Consider the following 15,578-nt stretch of genomic DNA (forward strand, 5'->3'; position numbering starts at 1 on the left):
GATATCTCTCTCTGATTGGCTGTCTGTTTAGGCTTGTTTAGTGCAAATCTACAGAGTCTATGTTCAAATCACAATTGTACATGGAGTCTTCAGTAAAAAAATAGCCAGTTGGCTAAAAAAATGGCATTCTTCACTCTTGTTATCGTTTATAATAATAATTAATAATTCGTTACATTTATATAGCGCTTTTGTGGCTGCTCAGAGCGCTTTACATAGAAGGGGGAATTTCCTCAACCACCACCAATGTGCAGCATCCACCTGGGTGATGCGACGGCAGCCATATTGCGTCAGAACGCCCACCACACACCAGCTTACTGGTGGAGAGGAGACAGTGATGAAGCCAATTAGTATATGAGGATGAATAAGAGGCCATGATGGACAGAGGTCAATGGGCAAATTATTTTCTGTATATTCACCAAATTTTGGCCTGATCAGACAACAATAATTAACTGATATTGTCCAGTATGATCACCAATATTTTGCGCAACATTTTTGTCACATTCATTATTTCTACCAGCTTTTGACTGTGAAGTGAAGTTGCCGAGAATGTGGTACTGATTCACATTGTGTGTGTAAGTGTTTGTGAGCAAAGCAGTTGTGTGAAGTGTGCGAACACATCGGTGAGACCAGTAATTGCCTTGTTAGAGAGGTGTCAGTCAAGCGACCCCATGGGCCCTAGCACTCTATCCAATACAATATGCATACTCTTCCTCTCCAGCATCGCTCCAGGGTAGACTCAAGGTCACACCCCTGCCCCAGTAACCCCGGGCAGGGCAATCAAAACTGGACTTTACAGGCCCATCTTGGCCATAACAGCACTCCATCCAATAATCTAATGCACCTAATGCATGAGCTCAGAGGGGTGTGTGCGTGCACGTCTGTGAGCAAGTGTGATGAGGTCACAGCGGAGGTCAGCTGTCAACCCCTCCTGCTAATCATTGTATGGCCTGTTCGCGCTCCTAGGAGGGTGTGTGCGCACTCTGTGTCATGTCAAAAGGGTTTTAAGGCACACAGGGGGGTGGGTCAGCTTGCTGAGGGGTAACTAGATTCATTTTTTACAACACTACTAAAATGCACCATTCAATTTCCGTCAGACCATTAAACGTAGTGAAGATCCACTCCACCAAGATAACAGTGCTGTGCTAACGAAATGTGTAACCGCAATTTAAAAAACGTGTGGCTTTGTGACTGGCAGGAAGCTACTTTGAAACAGTAGCTTCCTAAGCTACAAGCTACTTTGAAGCTGCTTAGAATGACAGACAAGCTACTTTTTTGAAAATGTAATTATCTAGTTAGTGCAATCTACTAATAAAATGAGGTAACTACATTAAAGCTTTCTATAAAGAAAATTTATTTTCAACAGTATAACTATGCAATGGATTAATAAAAAATGAATCTTATAATAAATTAGCTTATTTTCTGACACATAACAATGAGGATTTGTAAACGAAGCAACTTTTAAACTCAATTTTAAACTAAATACAACAACACATATATATTGTTTTTAACTAAATTGAAGAAAGAAACATAATGAGTAGCACTTAACTAAATACTTGACTTTTTTTTTTTATCAGTTCATTTACATTGACCACTTCAACAAATTGATTCACTAAAATGAATCAGACTTTTCAATGCATTTCGTCCCAAGACTTTTCCATTTCAACACAATCTCTTGGCAATTCGTAACTTTTACGTTTTGGTGAATTTGCGGCAAAATCACTATCAATTTATACAATCTTGTTTACACGGTTTCGTACAATCTGCTTACACCCCACTGACCTCGTAAAATAGTTTTGTCATGATGACATCTTATTGGACATTTTAAGAGAGCACATTTGACTACTGATTCTAGGCCTTTATTGCACTACAGTATGACTAGTTGGAAAAAGTAATGGAAACATTCATGAAAAATCTTTGGAAAACAGTTGAGCTTCTGTCAAATTACTTAAACATGCATTTAAGTCAACATCACTATTTTAGATAGTTACCCCTTGGTGACTCAAGTCTCAAACCCGACATTTGTTTGTTTGTTTATGTGAGTGTTGTTGGGTCATTCTTTGGAAGACAAAAAGGGGGCAGCTTTAGGGTGTCACCCTCCACTCTTCTTGCCCTCTGACAGCGGCAGCTGAGCCTCACCCTGCAGCAGTCAGCCAGCCTTGACATTGGCCATGGTCCCCTTCTTTGTGTCTGGCCCTGCACCCACCCTCTGGGATTGTCCATGGGCCCCAGGGGACTCGTCTCAGAGGAGATTGGTAGTCATGCTGGGGGTTTGACGAGCCCTGCAGGGAGGCACGTTGTGTGTTTTGTACGGGTCTGGCAGAGTCGTATCTGGACAGACCCATGTATGTATTCATGCTGTCTGATGGGGGTGTGCTGATAATGGATAGAGTTTAAGAGTTGCACGTCTCTCGCCTGTGTTTGGCTTTTGTGTAACCAGAGGACCAGACTTGTGTCTGATGTCAGCCTTTTTATTTGGAGGTCGTTTCCTTTAGGCAGTCACACAAACACAGTGGCAGTTGTCTTGTTCAGCATATTATTATTATTTTAATGAAAAGTATAGTGGATTTTAATGAAAAGTATAGTGGATATTAAGCCAATTTCTGAACTCACTTAAGGTTCCAGTGGTCAACTGATACAGGTTTTAAAAATAGCCAATACAACATCAAGAATATGAGGAGTGATTAATAAAGTTATGTAGGCTACTGTATAAGTTATTATTTACTCTTCTATTTTAAACACATTTTCTTAAAAAATCACTAAATATACACTACAGTTAAAATGACTAGGTTCATGAAATTAAAAAGAAAATTAAAAAAATTAAGCAGCACAATCTTTTTCAACATTGATAATAATAATAATTTTTTTCTTGAGCAGCAAATCGGCATATTAGAATGATTTCTGAAGAATCTTGTGACACTGAAGACTGGAGTTATGATGCTGAAAATTCAGCTTTGCATCACATTAATAAATTACATTTTAATGTTATTTTAAATTGTAATACTGTTTCACAATATTACTGATTTTACTGTATTTTTTATTTAATTTAGTGAGCATAACTTTTCAACTGTAGTGTATATTATAATTTGAGCAGAAAATATGTAATTCAAGGAAGTTGCTATATTTTAAAACTAATTTTGGTAATCACAAATTATTTTGGTTTTCGATCTAAATGGCCCAATATTATCAGATTTAGTGGCCTGGTCAATATATATATATTGATCTATCACAAGTTCTATAATAAGTTTTAGCGGGTTAAATACATTGAGCACCATTCTGCAATTTTTTTGAGGCAGCTTTCAGTAAAAAAAGAAGAAGCTAAATTAAAGCATCAAGCACATCCAGGAATATTTTTTTATATGGTCAGCTGTAAATCAAAAGCCTTTATTGTCTGAGTGCAAAAGGAGAATATTTAAGCAACAGCATAATTTGTTTTACAGTGAAGTTTATAGAAGAAAAACATTTTTGTAATACAGACATAGACGTTGCATTTAAAAAAAAAATCTGAGTGTGTTTTTCAAAACAGGCACGGCACAACGCAGACCTATCTAAAGCAGCTTCCCTGTTTAGTTTTTACCCAGGAATGTAGACGATTTGTCCGCATAACACACACAGCATCTGGCCTCCCTTCCGCTGCCTTTTTTTGTTGTTGTTGTAAAATGGTGCATTGGTGCTCCGGGCAAGAGAGACAGCCGAGCAGACAGCAGACGCAACAGAATCAGATCAGACGTGATGTTATCAGACTGTGTGTCTCACACCCATCCCCTCTCATCAGGCATGCATGCACTGGGTCCTGCTCTCAGACATCACTCCTCCAACCCCCTGCTCTCAGAGTTGAAAGGTCAGAAGGTCTCTTCGGTAACTCTTAGCTTCTTATTCATCGGGCTCGTCCTCGTGGAGTTCAGGCTGCCTGATTTAAATATGAAAACAATCTTCTCTGCATTGGAAATGACCAGAAAAGAACCCTGCGTAAACATAAAGGATTATTTTAGCAATAATTAGAATATTTTAGGTTTATTTCACCGATCACAATTAACTTGATGATTGGATTTGTGGAGTTTTCTGCAATTCATGGAATCTTTTCCATAGATTTTCAGTAAATGAACTCAATGAAAAATTATTTATATGCACCAATGTAATAGTTACATTTTATTACATGAATAATATCACAACACTGACTTCCATTTTTGAATGAGGATTCACAAATCATTGAATTTAGTTTTTTTTTTTCTTCTTTTTTTTAACTTCTGAAGTTTAATTCAGAGAGGGATCTTGAAGCTAGGTTTTTGGAAATGTAATGGCCTAATAAAATGTGCATTTCAATAATTGGAATATTCACAATTGTGCTTATTTTGCACATGAAACAGAACAATTGTGTATTGCATTGCAGTATTTACTGTATATTATTTTATTTTCACATGATATTTTAGAGTTTATCATATATTTTACATATATCTTATAGCAACATTAAACCTTCATCACATTAAAGCTGTGTTGTCGTGCGGCTGGCATTTTGGATGAGGGATGTGTCGGGACCCCCATTTGAAAGTCAGTCGGGGATCTGATTAACCCCTTTTGGCTCCTGACCCCAAACTAAGAAAATGGGGAGCATAATTTTACTAAGATCAAGTCAGCAGTTGGTCTGTCTGGGAAAAATTACCTCTTGAATTTCACCTTTCATTTCTATAATCTAAATATTTACATTTTATTTAAAGGGGACCTATTATGCAAAATTCACTTTTACATGATGTTTTAACATAAATGCGTGTTGGCAGTGAGTGTACACAACCACCCTATAATGATAAAAAATCCTCCCGCTCCATTTTTTTAATCCCCATAATAAATCGTAAGCACTGTCTCAGAACAAGTCGTTTGCAGGTTCTACCTTTTATGACGTCACAAAATACGTATACTGCATAATACTGCGTATTAGCATAGACCCCACCCTCAGTGAGCTGTACACAGTCCACCGTTTTCTCCATTTGTTTACTGTAAGTGTTTTGTGTAATTCGTTGTGTATGTTGATGATAATGGGAGAGAGAGAGTTTATGGATAAGACTTTGATGCGCACTTCTTGTACTGTGTTTTATTCAGCTCTTATGGTGATTTTCTGGAGTGCAAACGGATGCATCATCTTTAGTGTGATGTACAATTTACTTCATAAAACTCATCAGTAAAGTTTTAGCCATCATTTGTACAGAGTCCACAACAGGCTTGTACTAATAGTGGATAAAAGCAAGATGACAACATAAGTTATAACCACATAATTAAACTATACCTGTTATATCTCCATGCAGCATATATTATCTGGCTCTGTAGTCCAACTATGATTCGAACTGAACACCGGTACTGACATTTTCAGTGCGTGAGATTCTCCTGTTTTGTTGCTGATATGAGCTCTGGAAGCACCGCCCTCTTCTTGAAAGGGGGCCGGGAGCAGCAGCTTATTTGCATTTAAAGGGACACACACAAAAACCACATGTTTTTGCTCAAAAAGGACTGTGCTCAAACCCCCCCCCCCCCAAAAAAAGGGCAATTTTGACATGCTATAAAAACTGATCTGTGTGGTATTTTGAGCTAAAACTTCATATACACACACTCTGTGGACATCAGATCATTTAGGTCCCCTTTAATCAAATTTTTTTCACAATTCTTGCTTATCACATTTCAAGAACCTCAATTACAAGAACCTCGATCACACAAGACTGTTAGATATTTATGATGCTGCCTATGTTATATTAGATGTTACGTTAGCCTACATATAAACAGGGTCCAAAAAACACACCCATCAACTGCCAAATGCAGGTTAGAATTTGACCTTTTTATTTCCCTTTAGAACTCCATGTGGTCACATGACATGTATATAGAATATTCCTCAAATTAAGCCGCTACTTTTTAGATATGAGTAAAAAATTCACTGTGTCTGTCCTCATGTTTTTGTGACAGGTGCAGTTTTACTGAGAGAGTAAGACTGGTTCACCACTGCCTGACTGTTTGATGAGAAGGGAAAAAACTGCTAACAGCTGTCTTAAGCACAAACATATTTCTGTTGAAAATGCAGAACACAGTTTCATGGACGCTAAGATCTATTAATGGCTTGCAAATGTTCTCTAATCACCTACAATTGGCAGGTAGCAAGAAGTAAATTGTTTTTAGTACTTTCCTTGACCCAACATGTCACACAATACTGTTTACAAAGTATCCTGCAAATGGCTTGTAAAATGCAGTTATAGAATCTAATATCGATTTCTACACTGGGCCATAAGTGAATGACCAGACAATTAATGTGTTGTTTTTACCTGTCAATATTTTTTTGTCCTCATGGATACTTAACCAAAAGGGTACGAGAGGATGCCAAAATAGTCACAGCTAAAGAGCATTGTAAGGACTGGTCCACGGAGAAAGCATTTTTGCTGTTAAAAACACGAGTTGCAAGTTAGTGGAATGGAAAAAAGTGCAAGGTCCAGAGACGAGTTAAAAACAAAATAGTTGAACAACTTGAGTGCCGAGTTTTTTAAAATTCCGTGTCCTGCACGAGATTCAGCAAGACATCAATCTAGTGCATTTACATTGAAAAACTATGTAAAAGTAGCGCAGTGGAATGGAAAAATGTTCTCTGTGTGAATGGCTCCTAAGGCGTGATGAGCTGTGAAGTAACTGCAACCCCTAAAGTAATGACAATCACAATATAGCACACGTTTGAGTGTCGTATTGCATTTATAAACTAAAAAGCAAATTCATGAAGTGATATTTTTCTGTTAGAAGATATAGTCTCTTTCTTGAAAATATGAAAACTAAGGTTGATAGCCTTTTTTGGAGCTGCGTAATTAACTGATGTTTCACGTCATAGATGTTACTATATGAGATATTTTAGCACGGCTAGAATGCTGTATTGACCCGTCAGCATCCAAGATAAGAAATATATCCATTCTGTGATCAATTCAGGATGTTTTAGTCTGTCTTGGAATTTATTGGCAGGTTTTTTTTTTTTTTTTGGTCCTGTTCATCAACCACTCATTCTCTCTGCGTGTATGGCCGTGCAGCTGCGTAGGAGATGATGCACTGGATGTAGTGTGTTCCTCGGGGAGCGTATGGAGGCCGAGGGGTTGTATGTGTGTTAATCTAGTGAGTCAGTGTTCAGATAGGATGGGCTCTTACCTTCACATCTCATATTACAGCAGTCAGTGAAGTCACATGCTGAACCCAGTCATAATCATCATGTTGTTGACTTGATGTTCGCAGTTATTCTCAGCGCTATGTTTAGAAGACGTTCCCCTGCCAGGACTAAAGCTAGCAAGGTTTAACGTTCTTTCTTTACGGTTTCCCTCTGTGATAATTTCCATTATCTCTTTGGAAAAGTAGAGTTTGTCTGGGGTTTGGCAGTGTGACACATGCATATTTGAGAGCAATTTGCACTGTGTCACTTGTGTCTGTTGTAAGAGCCACCGAGCCATTTGCTCTCCAATCATTTATGTTGTTCTGTTCTTGCAGAGAAGATAAACAAAATGGAGGAAAATGGAGCTTTTAAAAAAAGAGGGTAACTATGGCAAATTAATCTTCTGATCCAAATATGAGGGGTTGGCTTATTGATATCAGTGCAGTTCAGAATATACAAATGTATTTGTGTTGTTTCTGCTATTGTGTTTTGTTGTTTCCTTCTCTGCATTATGTTAACCAATTTAAAATCCAAATGAAATTAAAATTTCCTTTCCTTTCTTAATATATGTTCCTGGTAGTGTTGTGCAGTCCGTCAGTGCTATTTTTGCACAGGAACCAAATGTTTCTATTAGAGCTGCACAATTCTTGACTAGTTGAGAATCATTACTTTTTGTTGTTGTTGTTGTTGAAAATAGATATTTTGAATATACAACAAAACAAAATAGCATGTAATTTACTAGAGGTTCTGTTCTGACAAAATGTTAACTCTGCAGACTATATTAAAAAACTATTTAATACATTTTTTACATTTTGGTTTGAATGAATGATTTAATTACTCGCTCATAGAGACTTCACTTGTTTCATTACTGGATGAATCAGCGTTTATGAACAAATCTATTGAATGAATGATTTAATGACTTGATTCAAACCCACCTACTAGTATAATGATATAATTGATGCAACCCTTGTTTGAAGCATCAAGTTACTTTCAAAGGATGATTTCCTCTATTTTGATCGCTACCGTAGTATTTTTCCAAACTATAGACTTTTATTACAGTACTTCTGTGATCATTTAAATTATTATAACAGAAATAATGATACTGTGTGGTTTAAAATACTGTTTGTGAAGCTGATTCATACCTTAACATGACAAATGCTCACTCTGGGTCAGCGGCACTGCCAAAGCAGATTTGAATGTTCCAGTGTGATCGTACTTGTCAAAGGTTTAATAGACATCCGAATGGTCATTTAGGAGTACGATCTTGTAGGTGTTTGAATTGAGATCACAATCGTTTAACGATTAATCGTGAAGCTCTAGTTTCTATAGTACAATGTATATTGTATGCAGCATTTGTCAGATGTGATGAGTACACATGCTGTTGCATCGTAGAGTGCTTGAAGAGCTCTGTCATGCCGTCAGATCTACAGAGAGAACATCATGTACCAAACACTATTTGATGAAGAACTAAACCCAGAGCTGGGTCCAGTTTCAAGGGGATATGACTCAATCTGCCTGGGCGAACGGTAGTGAGAGGTGGAGGAGGAAGTGAAGGGGGTGTCGAATGGAAGAAGAGGAGGAGAGGGGTGTAATACAATATTTGTGGTAAGTCGGCGTCACCGGTGGGATGAGATGAGCTGCAGGTTGGGGGTGGGTGTAGGGGGACTGTAGCAGGTGGCGTCTGGGCCCAGGCAGAGCTTATCTTGTACAGTCTTACGAGGAGGTTAAATAATTAAAGAAAAGTGGGTGTTATGGCATGGGGAGTCTAGACGTGTCTGGCGCCCTAATGGGGCGTCTCTTTAATACGAGAGCTTTATCTCAGATTAGAGAGCGAGGTCAGTGGCTTGCGCCCTGCTTAGGTGACAGTGCCGCTTTGCTAGTGAGGCACAGATGAACAGCTCCTGCCACTGGCAAGATTAAATCACCCTAGTTCTCCATCACACTTCCTGCTATCTCTCCCACTGTGAAAGACCATGCGTTAGATAGTGCCGTTCATTTTTAACTCATTGATTGATTTATGGTGTGCCTCAAGTTTGTAGATTTGGCCCGTCTTTGGTTTTTTGGGTGGCTCTTTCAGTTGTTCTCTGATCTCATTTGTTCCATGAGACTCAGTTTATTGAAGTCTCCTTACTTTCTCTCTTTTCTTTCCTCTGTCTCCCACATTCTCTCAGTCTCTTTTGCACTCCGTCTCTTGCGTTTTTTTTATACACCTTGTGTGTGAATGGAAAATGTCTGTCACACAAGAAAAGGGCTGCTCTGGTGAAAGACTTCACAAGCTCTCCCTCCTCTTTCTCTCAGTTTCCCCAAAACAGAAAAACGGGGGAAAATTCCACAATGCTTAAATGCCTCTTTCTTTCTTTTCTAAATAGAATAAGCCCCACACACTGTTGAAGCCTGCAAATATTTACTGAAATAGCAATACTTTGGTCTATCGTCCTTCCATAGACATTTCTTTTCTGGCTTTCTTTCGTTTTTTGCCCCTTCCACAGCCTCTCATAAAATGACTCATAGTATGTTGCTAGGGAATGTTCCAGAAAGGGACATTTACTGCACCAGGTTCAGGCTTCCCTTATGATTGTGTTTCTGGGTGAAACCTGCCGTCTCACAAGTCTCCATCGCACATGGGCGTCTGGCATGTGCCCTTTCCTTTTGTCTGGCATTCTGATGGGACAACTCAGATAACACAGGAGGAGGGGGAAATGCGTCCCCTCTCAAGTTCCCATAATGCCTTTGTTGTCTGGTGCATGCTGTGACGTGGGTGAATGGATGGTTAACTACATTAAGACTTGTGCTTGATGAAGCAGTGCTATTATGACTGGCAATGTCCATCTCAGTTTTTTCCTGTTACCGGTACAACCTGCAGTCATAAGTGCCCACATGGGTGGCTGATGGCCTTATGCATGTCCAGTTCAAGTGCATGGGATCTACTGGGGATGCTCACTTTTGGTGTTGTTTGTACTCACTGCACCACAAGCTGGCCCAAACTAGAGAGGACGCAAGGAAACTTTCAATGTTTTTCTCTCATCTTCGCTGTCTTGCCATGTCGATGAAGTCACTTGGAAATTAGTCGTTCACCGTGCGCACACACAATCTTTCCCGTGGAAATCTGTTGTGTAATGTGTGCTTTGGTAGGAATTCAAAGCCCAGTCTAAGAACTTTCCCTCAGTGCTGTGAGTTCAACTGTTGGATCACTCATGACATGATCTTCACATACTGTGCCCGACTCCATGAGAATAGTACTGTACCGGGGAGACATTTGGAGACGGAGCACAGATGGCTGGCAGTGAGTAGCAGTCCCCATTCTCCAGCCTCTCTCTCCCCCTCCTCCTCCACCCTCTCCATTTCTTTACTCCCAGATCGTGAGAGCACAGCTGTTTTCCTTCTGTTATGAAACTGCGGAGAGGAGGAAACAGGAAATGGCTTCATGAAATATAGATCTGGAGGCCAGACTTGGTTGTCTTTGCAGCTTGTGAGCACAGTATAAAAGAGAGAGAGAGAAAGGGGGAAAAAAAGTTTCAGATGGGCTTATGTAATGCCTCCTCCATTTCCTTCAGTTTAGAAACGGAATGGCCTCCACAGAACAGAGCGGTCTCACAGCTTCTAGCACACTTCTGTGCAGCCAGGTCTTTCCGACCTTAGAGACGAGGTGACGACTGCTTGAACAACATTCGCCGAAGTTCCAGTTTACCTAACAGTCTGTTAGAGGCTCTGTGACAGGTGTTAGTGCATATCTCCTCTTAGCTATAACAACACAATGGAGCAGCATACGTAGTGGTAAGAGGATTGAGCTGTCTAATCTCAGAGAGTCCACATAAGGCTAACCCGAATTAGCCCAGCTGCCTCTCTCCCTCGCTCTAAGGCTTGCTGTTGTGCAGTTGTTGCCACATTATCACAACCTGTTTACATTTCTGCCCTGTCGCAAACAGGCTGACGATGGTTTGTTGTGTCTGCTCTGTCTGGGGTTTGTGTCTGTAATCATAACACATTAACAGATCTTCCGGGATGCCGTCACGTCTGACTTAGACTCTTGAGCCCTCCGATTAGCACAGGGAAGGTTAAACGAAGCTCAAGCAATATGATTTTATATAAGGATTACAAGTTTATGTAACTTGCACTCTGTCTTGGCAAAGAGATACAAAATAAACTGTGCTGATGACTCACATTGAAGTCACATTGAATTCAGTTGCATTGTTATCCGAGTAGTAGCTAATTTGGCTACAACCAATAAGGACCCGACACACTCATTACACACCTGATTTTAATGGACCCTAGTAAGGTTAGACAGTATTTAATATGACAAATTAAAGCAGGACTGTAAGAGATAGATGTACAGTTTACAGATGTCTATTGTTTAGTTGGCAAAACATTGAAAAAGGTATCTTTCCAAAGCAATTTGAGTGAGCAAAAAATTTCAGTTCTGAAAATTAGACATGACCAAAGGACATACAACCTATTAAATGGACTGTACATCTGTACTTACTGCATTGTTTTCAAAACATAGTGTCCACCCTGACTACAGTCGATTTTGACCATATTAGATGCCATCATCTGTTGTTTGCACATTAGGTTGTTTGGGTCCAAACAGGCCAGTTTGAAGGAGGATAGATTGAGGCTACTCTGATGAGATTAGCCTGTCAATTTAGAGAAAACTGTTACATTGTGTTACATCGACAGCGGGAAGTCCTGGATGGGGGAATGATGCTAGAGCTGTGCCTGGTACTGTAGGTTGGCAGAGATTACAAACTTAATATCTCAGAGGTGTGTCAGTTACAACATGTTTGCCCCACCCCCAATCTACCACCAGTTGTCTGTCTCTTGGATCTGGTCCAGGCCGTAATCCGGTTATTGGCAGCAGATTTGGGCCGTTTTATCTCCTACGTTGGGTTAACTCCTGGGATGTGTCTGGTCTCTGGTTCTCTCCTCCAAGCCCTCAACAGATGGGGTCTTGTCTTGCAAGCACTCTCTCCAGAGGAGACATGGCAAAGAGCCAGCGCCAATGCAGCTTATTTAACAATGCCATTACATGGCCCAACTGCATCCTGGGAACGGCCATTCTGCTATAGAGAGAAAGTGTTGGAAATGTTATTAACTAAATTTTGAAACCGCTCACCTATAGAAACTATTAGCTGGACATCTCAGGATAGATGACTAGTCGTCCAACAACTGACAAGTAGTTTATTGAGATTTATTTAATTTTATTTATTTTCTTTGTATTTTTTTTTTTAAATGAAAGAAGCAGATATTTTCTTCCACGTTATTTTCCGTTACATTTGGATGACATACATCTAAATGTAATTGATTATCAAAAAATTTAAAAAATGTAGGGCAGGACTTGGTTTTATGCATTAGTTGTTGATTGGATTTTGAGATGGACAATCATAAGTGGAAGCAGATGAACGTGAGTCCTGCATATGTCACCAGAGAGAGTCCTGCATATGTCACCAGAGAGAAGTCTGATGTTTTCACCAGAAGATCCAGCTGTGACATTTTGATTAAACATTAAATATTATGTGGACAAATTGTTCACAATAAAATCTATAACAGGCGTTTGAAAAATAGATAAGGTGAGTTTTCATTGCATGCTAACTTTAAAGAGGAAGAATTTGAGTTTGTAGCTTCTTGGAGAGAGCCATCAAAGCACCCATTTCATTCAGATCTTCTTTCCTGCATAAACCAAAGTCCACCGTGCATTGCTGATGTCATAGTCATAGGTTTGAAAATGATTACCCTTAACATCAGTGTAGACAGCTAATGTTGTTTGTGTAAGGGTTTACTTCAGTACCGCAGCTTTGCAGCAGTTTTTCCATTGTCTCACAAAACATAAACCTTCATGTGTCAGAGTGAATTGTGGGAGTTCCTCAGTGGGCAGCAGGGATAACAAGATTTCTCTGAATATACGTGTGGCACATTTCTACATGATTTTCATGTGACTGGAGAACAAGTCTGTATTGACTGGGCCCATCTGTGTGTGAAAGTGTGTCGGCAGGGTGGGCTGTGTTCAAGGGGTCAGCAGGAGGTTGAAAGAGAGGTCTACCCTGTTTGTAACAACATTTCTGCTCCCTTTTTTACACTAGTGCAATTTGCTGGAGAAGTCTAAAACAAGATATTAAGAGGAGACTGTCATGTTCATTCAGGCATTCCTTTCAAAGGATTCCCAATTTATGAACCTCTGTGAAGAGGAAGTATGACGAGAAACATAAAATATTAATTCCGTCCTTTGACGGTGTGAGGTCTACCCGTGACATAATCATCCGTTCATAAAATCAGAGCTGTGGCCTAGCAGTAAGTGCACATGCTCTGACATATTAAGCTGTGTTGCTCATGTGGGCAGTGCAAGTTAAAATCTAGCTCACATCATATCCCCATCATATCCTCTGAACTGTCCTATATATAATAAAAATGACCCAAAATCTCTTTCTCTTTTTTCCCCTTCTTGACTTGATGTAGGTCAGAAAAGCCATTTGAAATGTCATGTTATCACATTTTTGTGGATTAGTCTGTTGCATCACTTTTTGAGTCTGTTCCCCACACCCAATCTCAATACTCTCAGAAGTGTTCATTTTGTCGCCCCCTGGTGGTAGGAATGAAGAACATGTTGTGCTTGCCGTATCATTACTTGTATCCATCCATATTCAACGGTCTATCTTTACGCTGCCTCTCTAATGTTCATGAAAGCTTATAAATCATTATGAGTAATCATTAATACTATTTTGAATGAACTGTAACCCCTAAAGTTTAATGCCTAATTTGTCTTGCATTGTTTGAATAATATCTCCTGAAATTGTGGGCATTTTTTAGGTTTTGCGTTTTTATTTATTTATTTATTTATTTTTAAGCAGACAATAACCATCTTAGCAACTGCATAGCATTGCCCTGGCAACCACCCACGACACACTAGAAAGGAGTTTTGCACAGGGAAACACCACTCATTTTCTATTGAAAATGTACAAATCTTCTATTTATTTTTTTTGCAATTGTGTGAAATATGCAAATAATTTTCTCTCTGTTTTCTTGTCTTGCAGCTGAACTGGAGTTTGTTCAGATAATAATCATAATTGTGGTGATGACTGTAATGGTAGTTGTGATCATCTGTTTGCTGAACCACTATCGGCTGTCGGCCTGGGCCTTCCTCACACGCCACAGCCAGGCCCGAAGACGAGAGGAGGGCATGCAGCCGGTAAGTGTGCGTGTTACTTTTGTTCTGAGTGGGTGTTCGTTTGATACTCCAGTCGCCATGTGTGTCCTGTCTGTGTGAGCTCTGAGTGGGTGTAGAGTTCCTGTTCTTTTGTTTGATCACCATGTGTGTGACTTTGTGACCGTGTTCATATGGGACTCGGCAATGTGCGTGCCAGCTTCAGGGTCTTTGTGTCGGTACACCTGCACAAATGCATAACGCAGTTCCTAGGGTTGGGTCATAATGGTCGACTGGCTCCATTGGTCAAGTGACTAGTGCGTTTAATATTTTTCTTACTGTGCATTATAATCCACAGGCCTGTTTTCTGTGAGGAAAAAGTTGCAGTTATCCATATTTCATCAATAAACATGTCTTTACAATCTAATTATATAGGGTTTCTATTAGTCTAACTAGTCGTTCAGGCAACCCACAGACTAGTCGATTTTGGAATTACGTAGTTCTGCACATCCCTGGTTGTTCTTTATGTTGATTTACGTTCTGTAGTTGGGAACGCCAAGACAATCTCGTCTAGACTGCAGTCCATTTCACCTCCTAGCATGAGAGAGAGTCGTAAAAAGATAGGAAGAAGGTGAAGATGTGATTTAGCAACAGATGCGGAGCATGAAAGGAACCAAGCTCTTAAATTTAGAAACAAGCTCATAAATTTAGAGAACAGCACATTTTCAACAGCTGCATTCTTAGAGGCCACAAAATTTACCAGCAGCCCTGAATTAATAATACATTATATGTTAATGTATTCTCATATTTACTGTATGTGCATTTAGATCAAGTAATCTGATGCCTGGAGCAAATTTGGTTAACCAAACTCAAAACTCTAATGCATCAATTGAAGTTGTTTTTAATGTGTTGTCTTTAATGTATGACTCACATCGGTCCTCTCTCTTCTGCATCATACTAGGACGGCTGTGCATGGCCAACAGACAGTTTGGTGACGCAACAAGGAGCCACTGAGGTTAGTCAACTGACACGACCTATTATTCAGCCTGTCTGCATAATGTTATTTATTGCTCTAATGTTTTATTGTCATGTTTAGGGCTGGGCAACATAGCTAAGAGCTAGTTGCTCAAAAAGCTCAATATTGTTAACCCCTTCAGAGACAGTTAATCAATATCAATATTTATCCATTTGCTCTGAAATTACTATATTTTCCACTAAATAAACACATTAGTATTCTTTTTATTTATATTCAACAGTATAACACCGTTTCCTAACCAGACGCGATACGATAAG

At 39.5% G+C, this 15,578-nt stretch overlaps 1 protein-coding gene across 3 annotated transcripts in view; it reads left to right on the plus strand.

The window, feature by feature from the left end:
- Positions 1 to 15,578, plus strand: part of ldlrad4a (low density lipoprotein receptor class A domain containing 4a) — a 102,729-nt gene that overhangs the window by 82,780 nt on the left and 4,371 nt on the right. For all 3 annotated transcript variants that reach the window (XM_079591522.1, XM_079591524.1, XM_079591523.1), the window contains 2 exons: positions 14,176 to 14,330; positions 15,247 to 15,300. In XM_079591522.1, coding sequence (XP_079447648.1) covers positions 14,176 to 14,330; positions 15,247 to 15,300 — 209 coding nt within the window. The remainder of the gene's footprint in view (positions 1 to 14,175; positions 14,331 to 15,246; positions 15,301 to 15,578) is intronic.

This window comes from Phoxinus phoxinus, assembly GCF_949152265.1.
Source record: "Phoxinus phoxinus genome assembly, chromosome: 19".
NCBI classification, from domain to species: domain Eukaryota; kingdom Metazoa; phylum Chordata; class Actinopteri; order Cypriniformes; family Leuciscidae; genus Phoxinus; species Phoxinus phoxinus.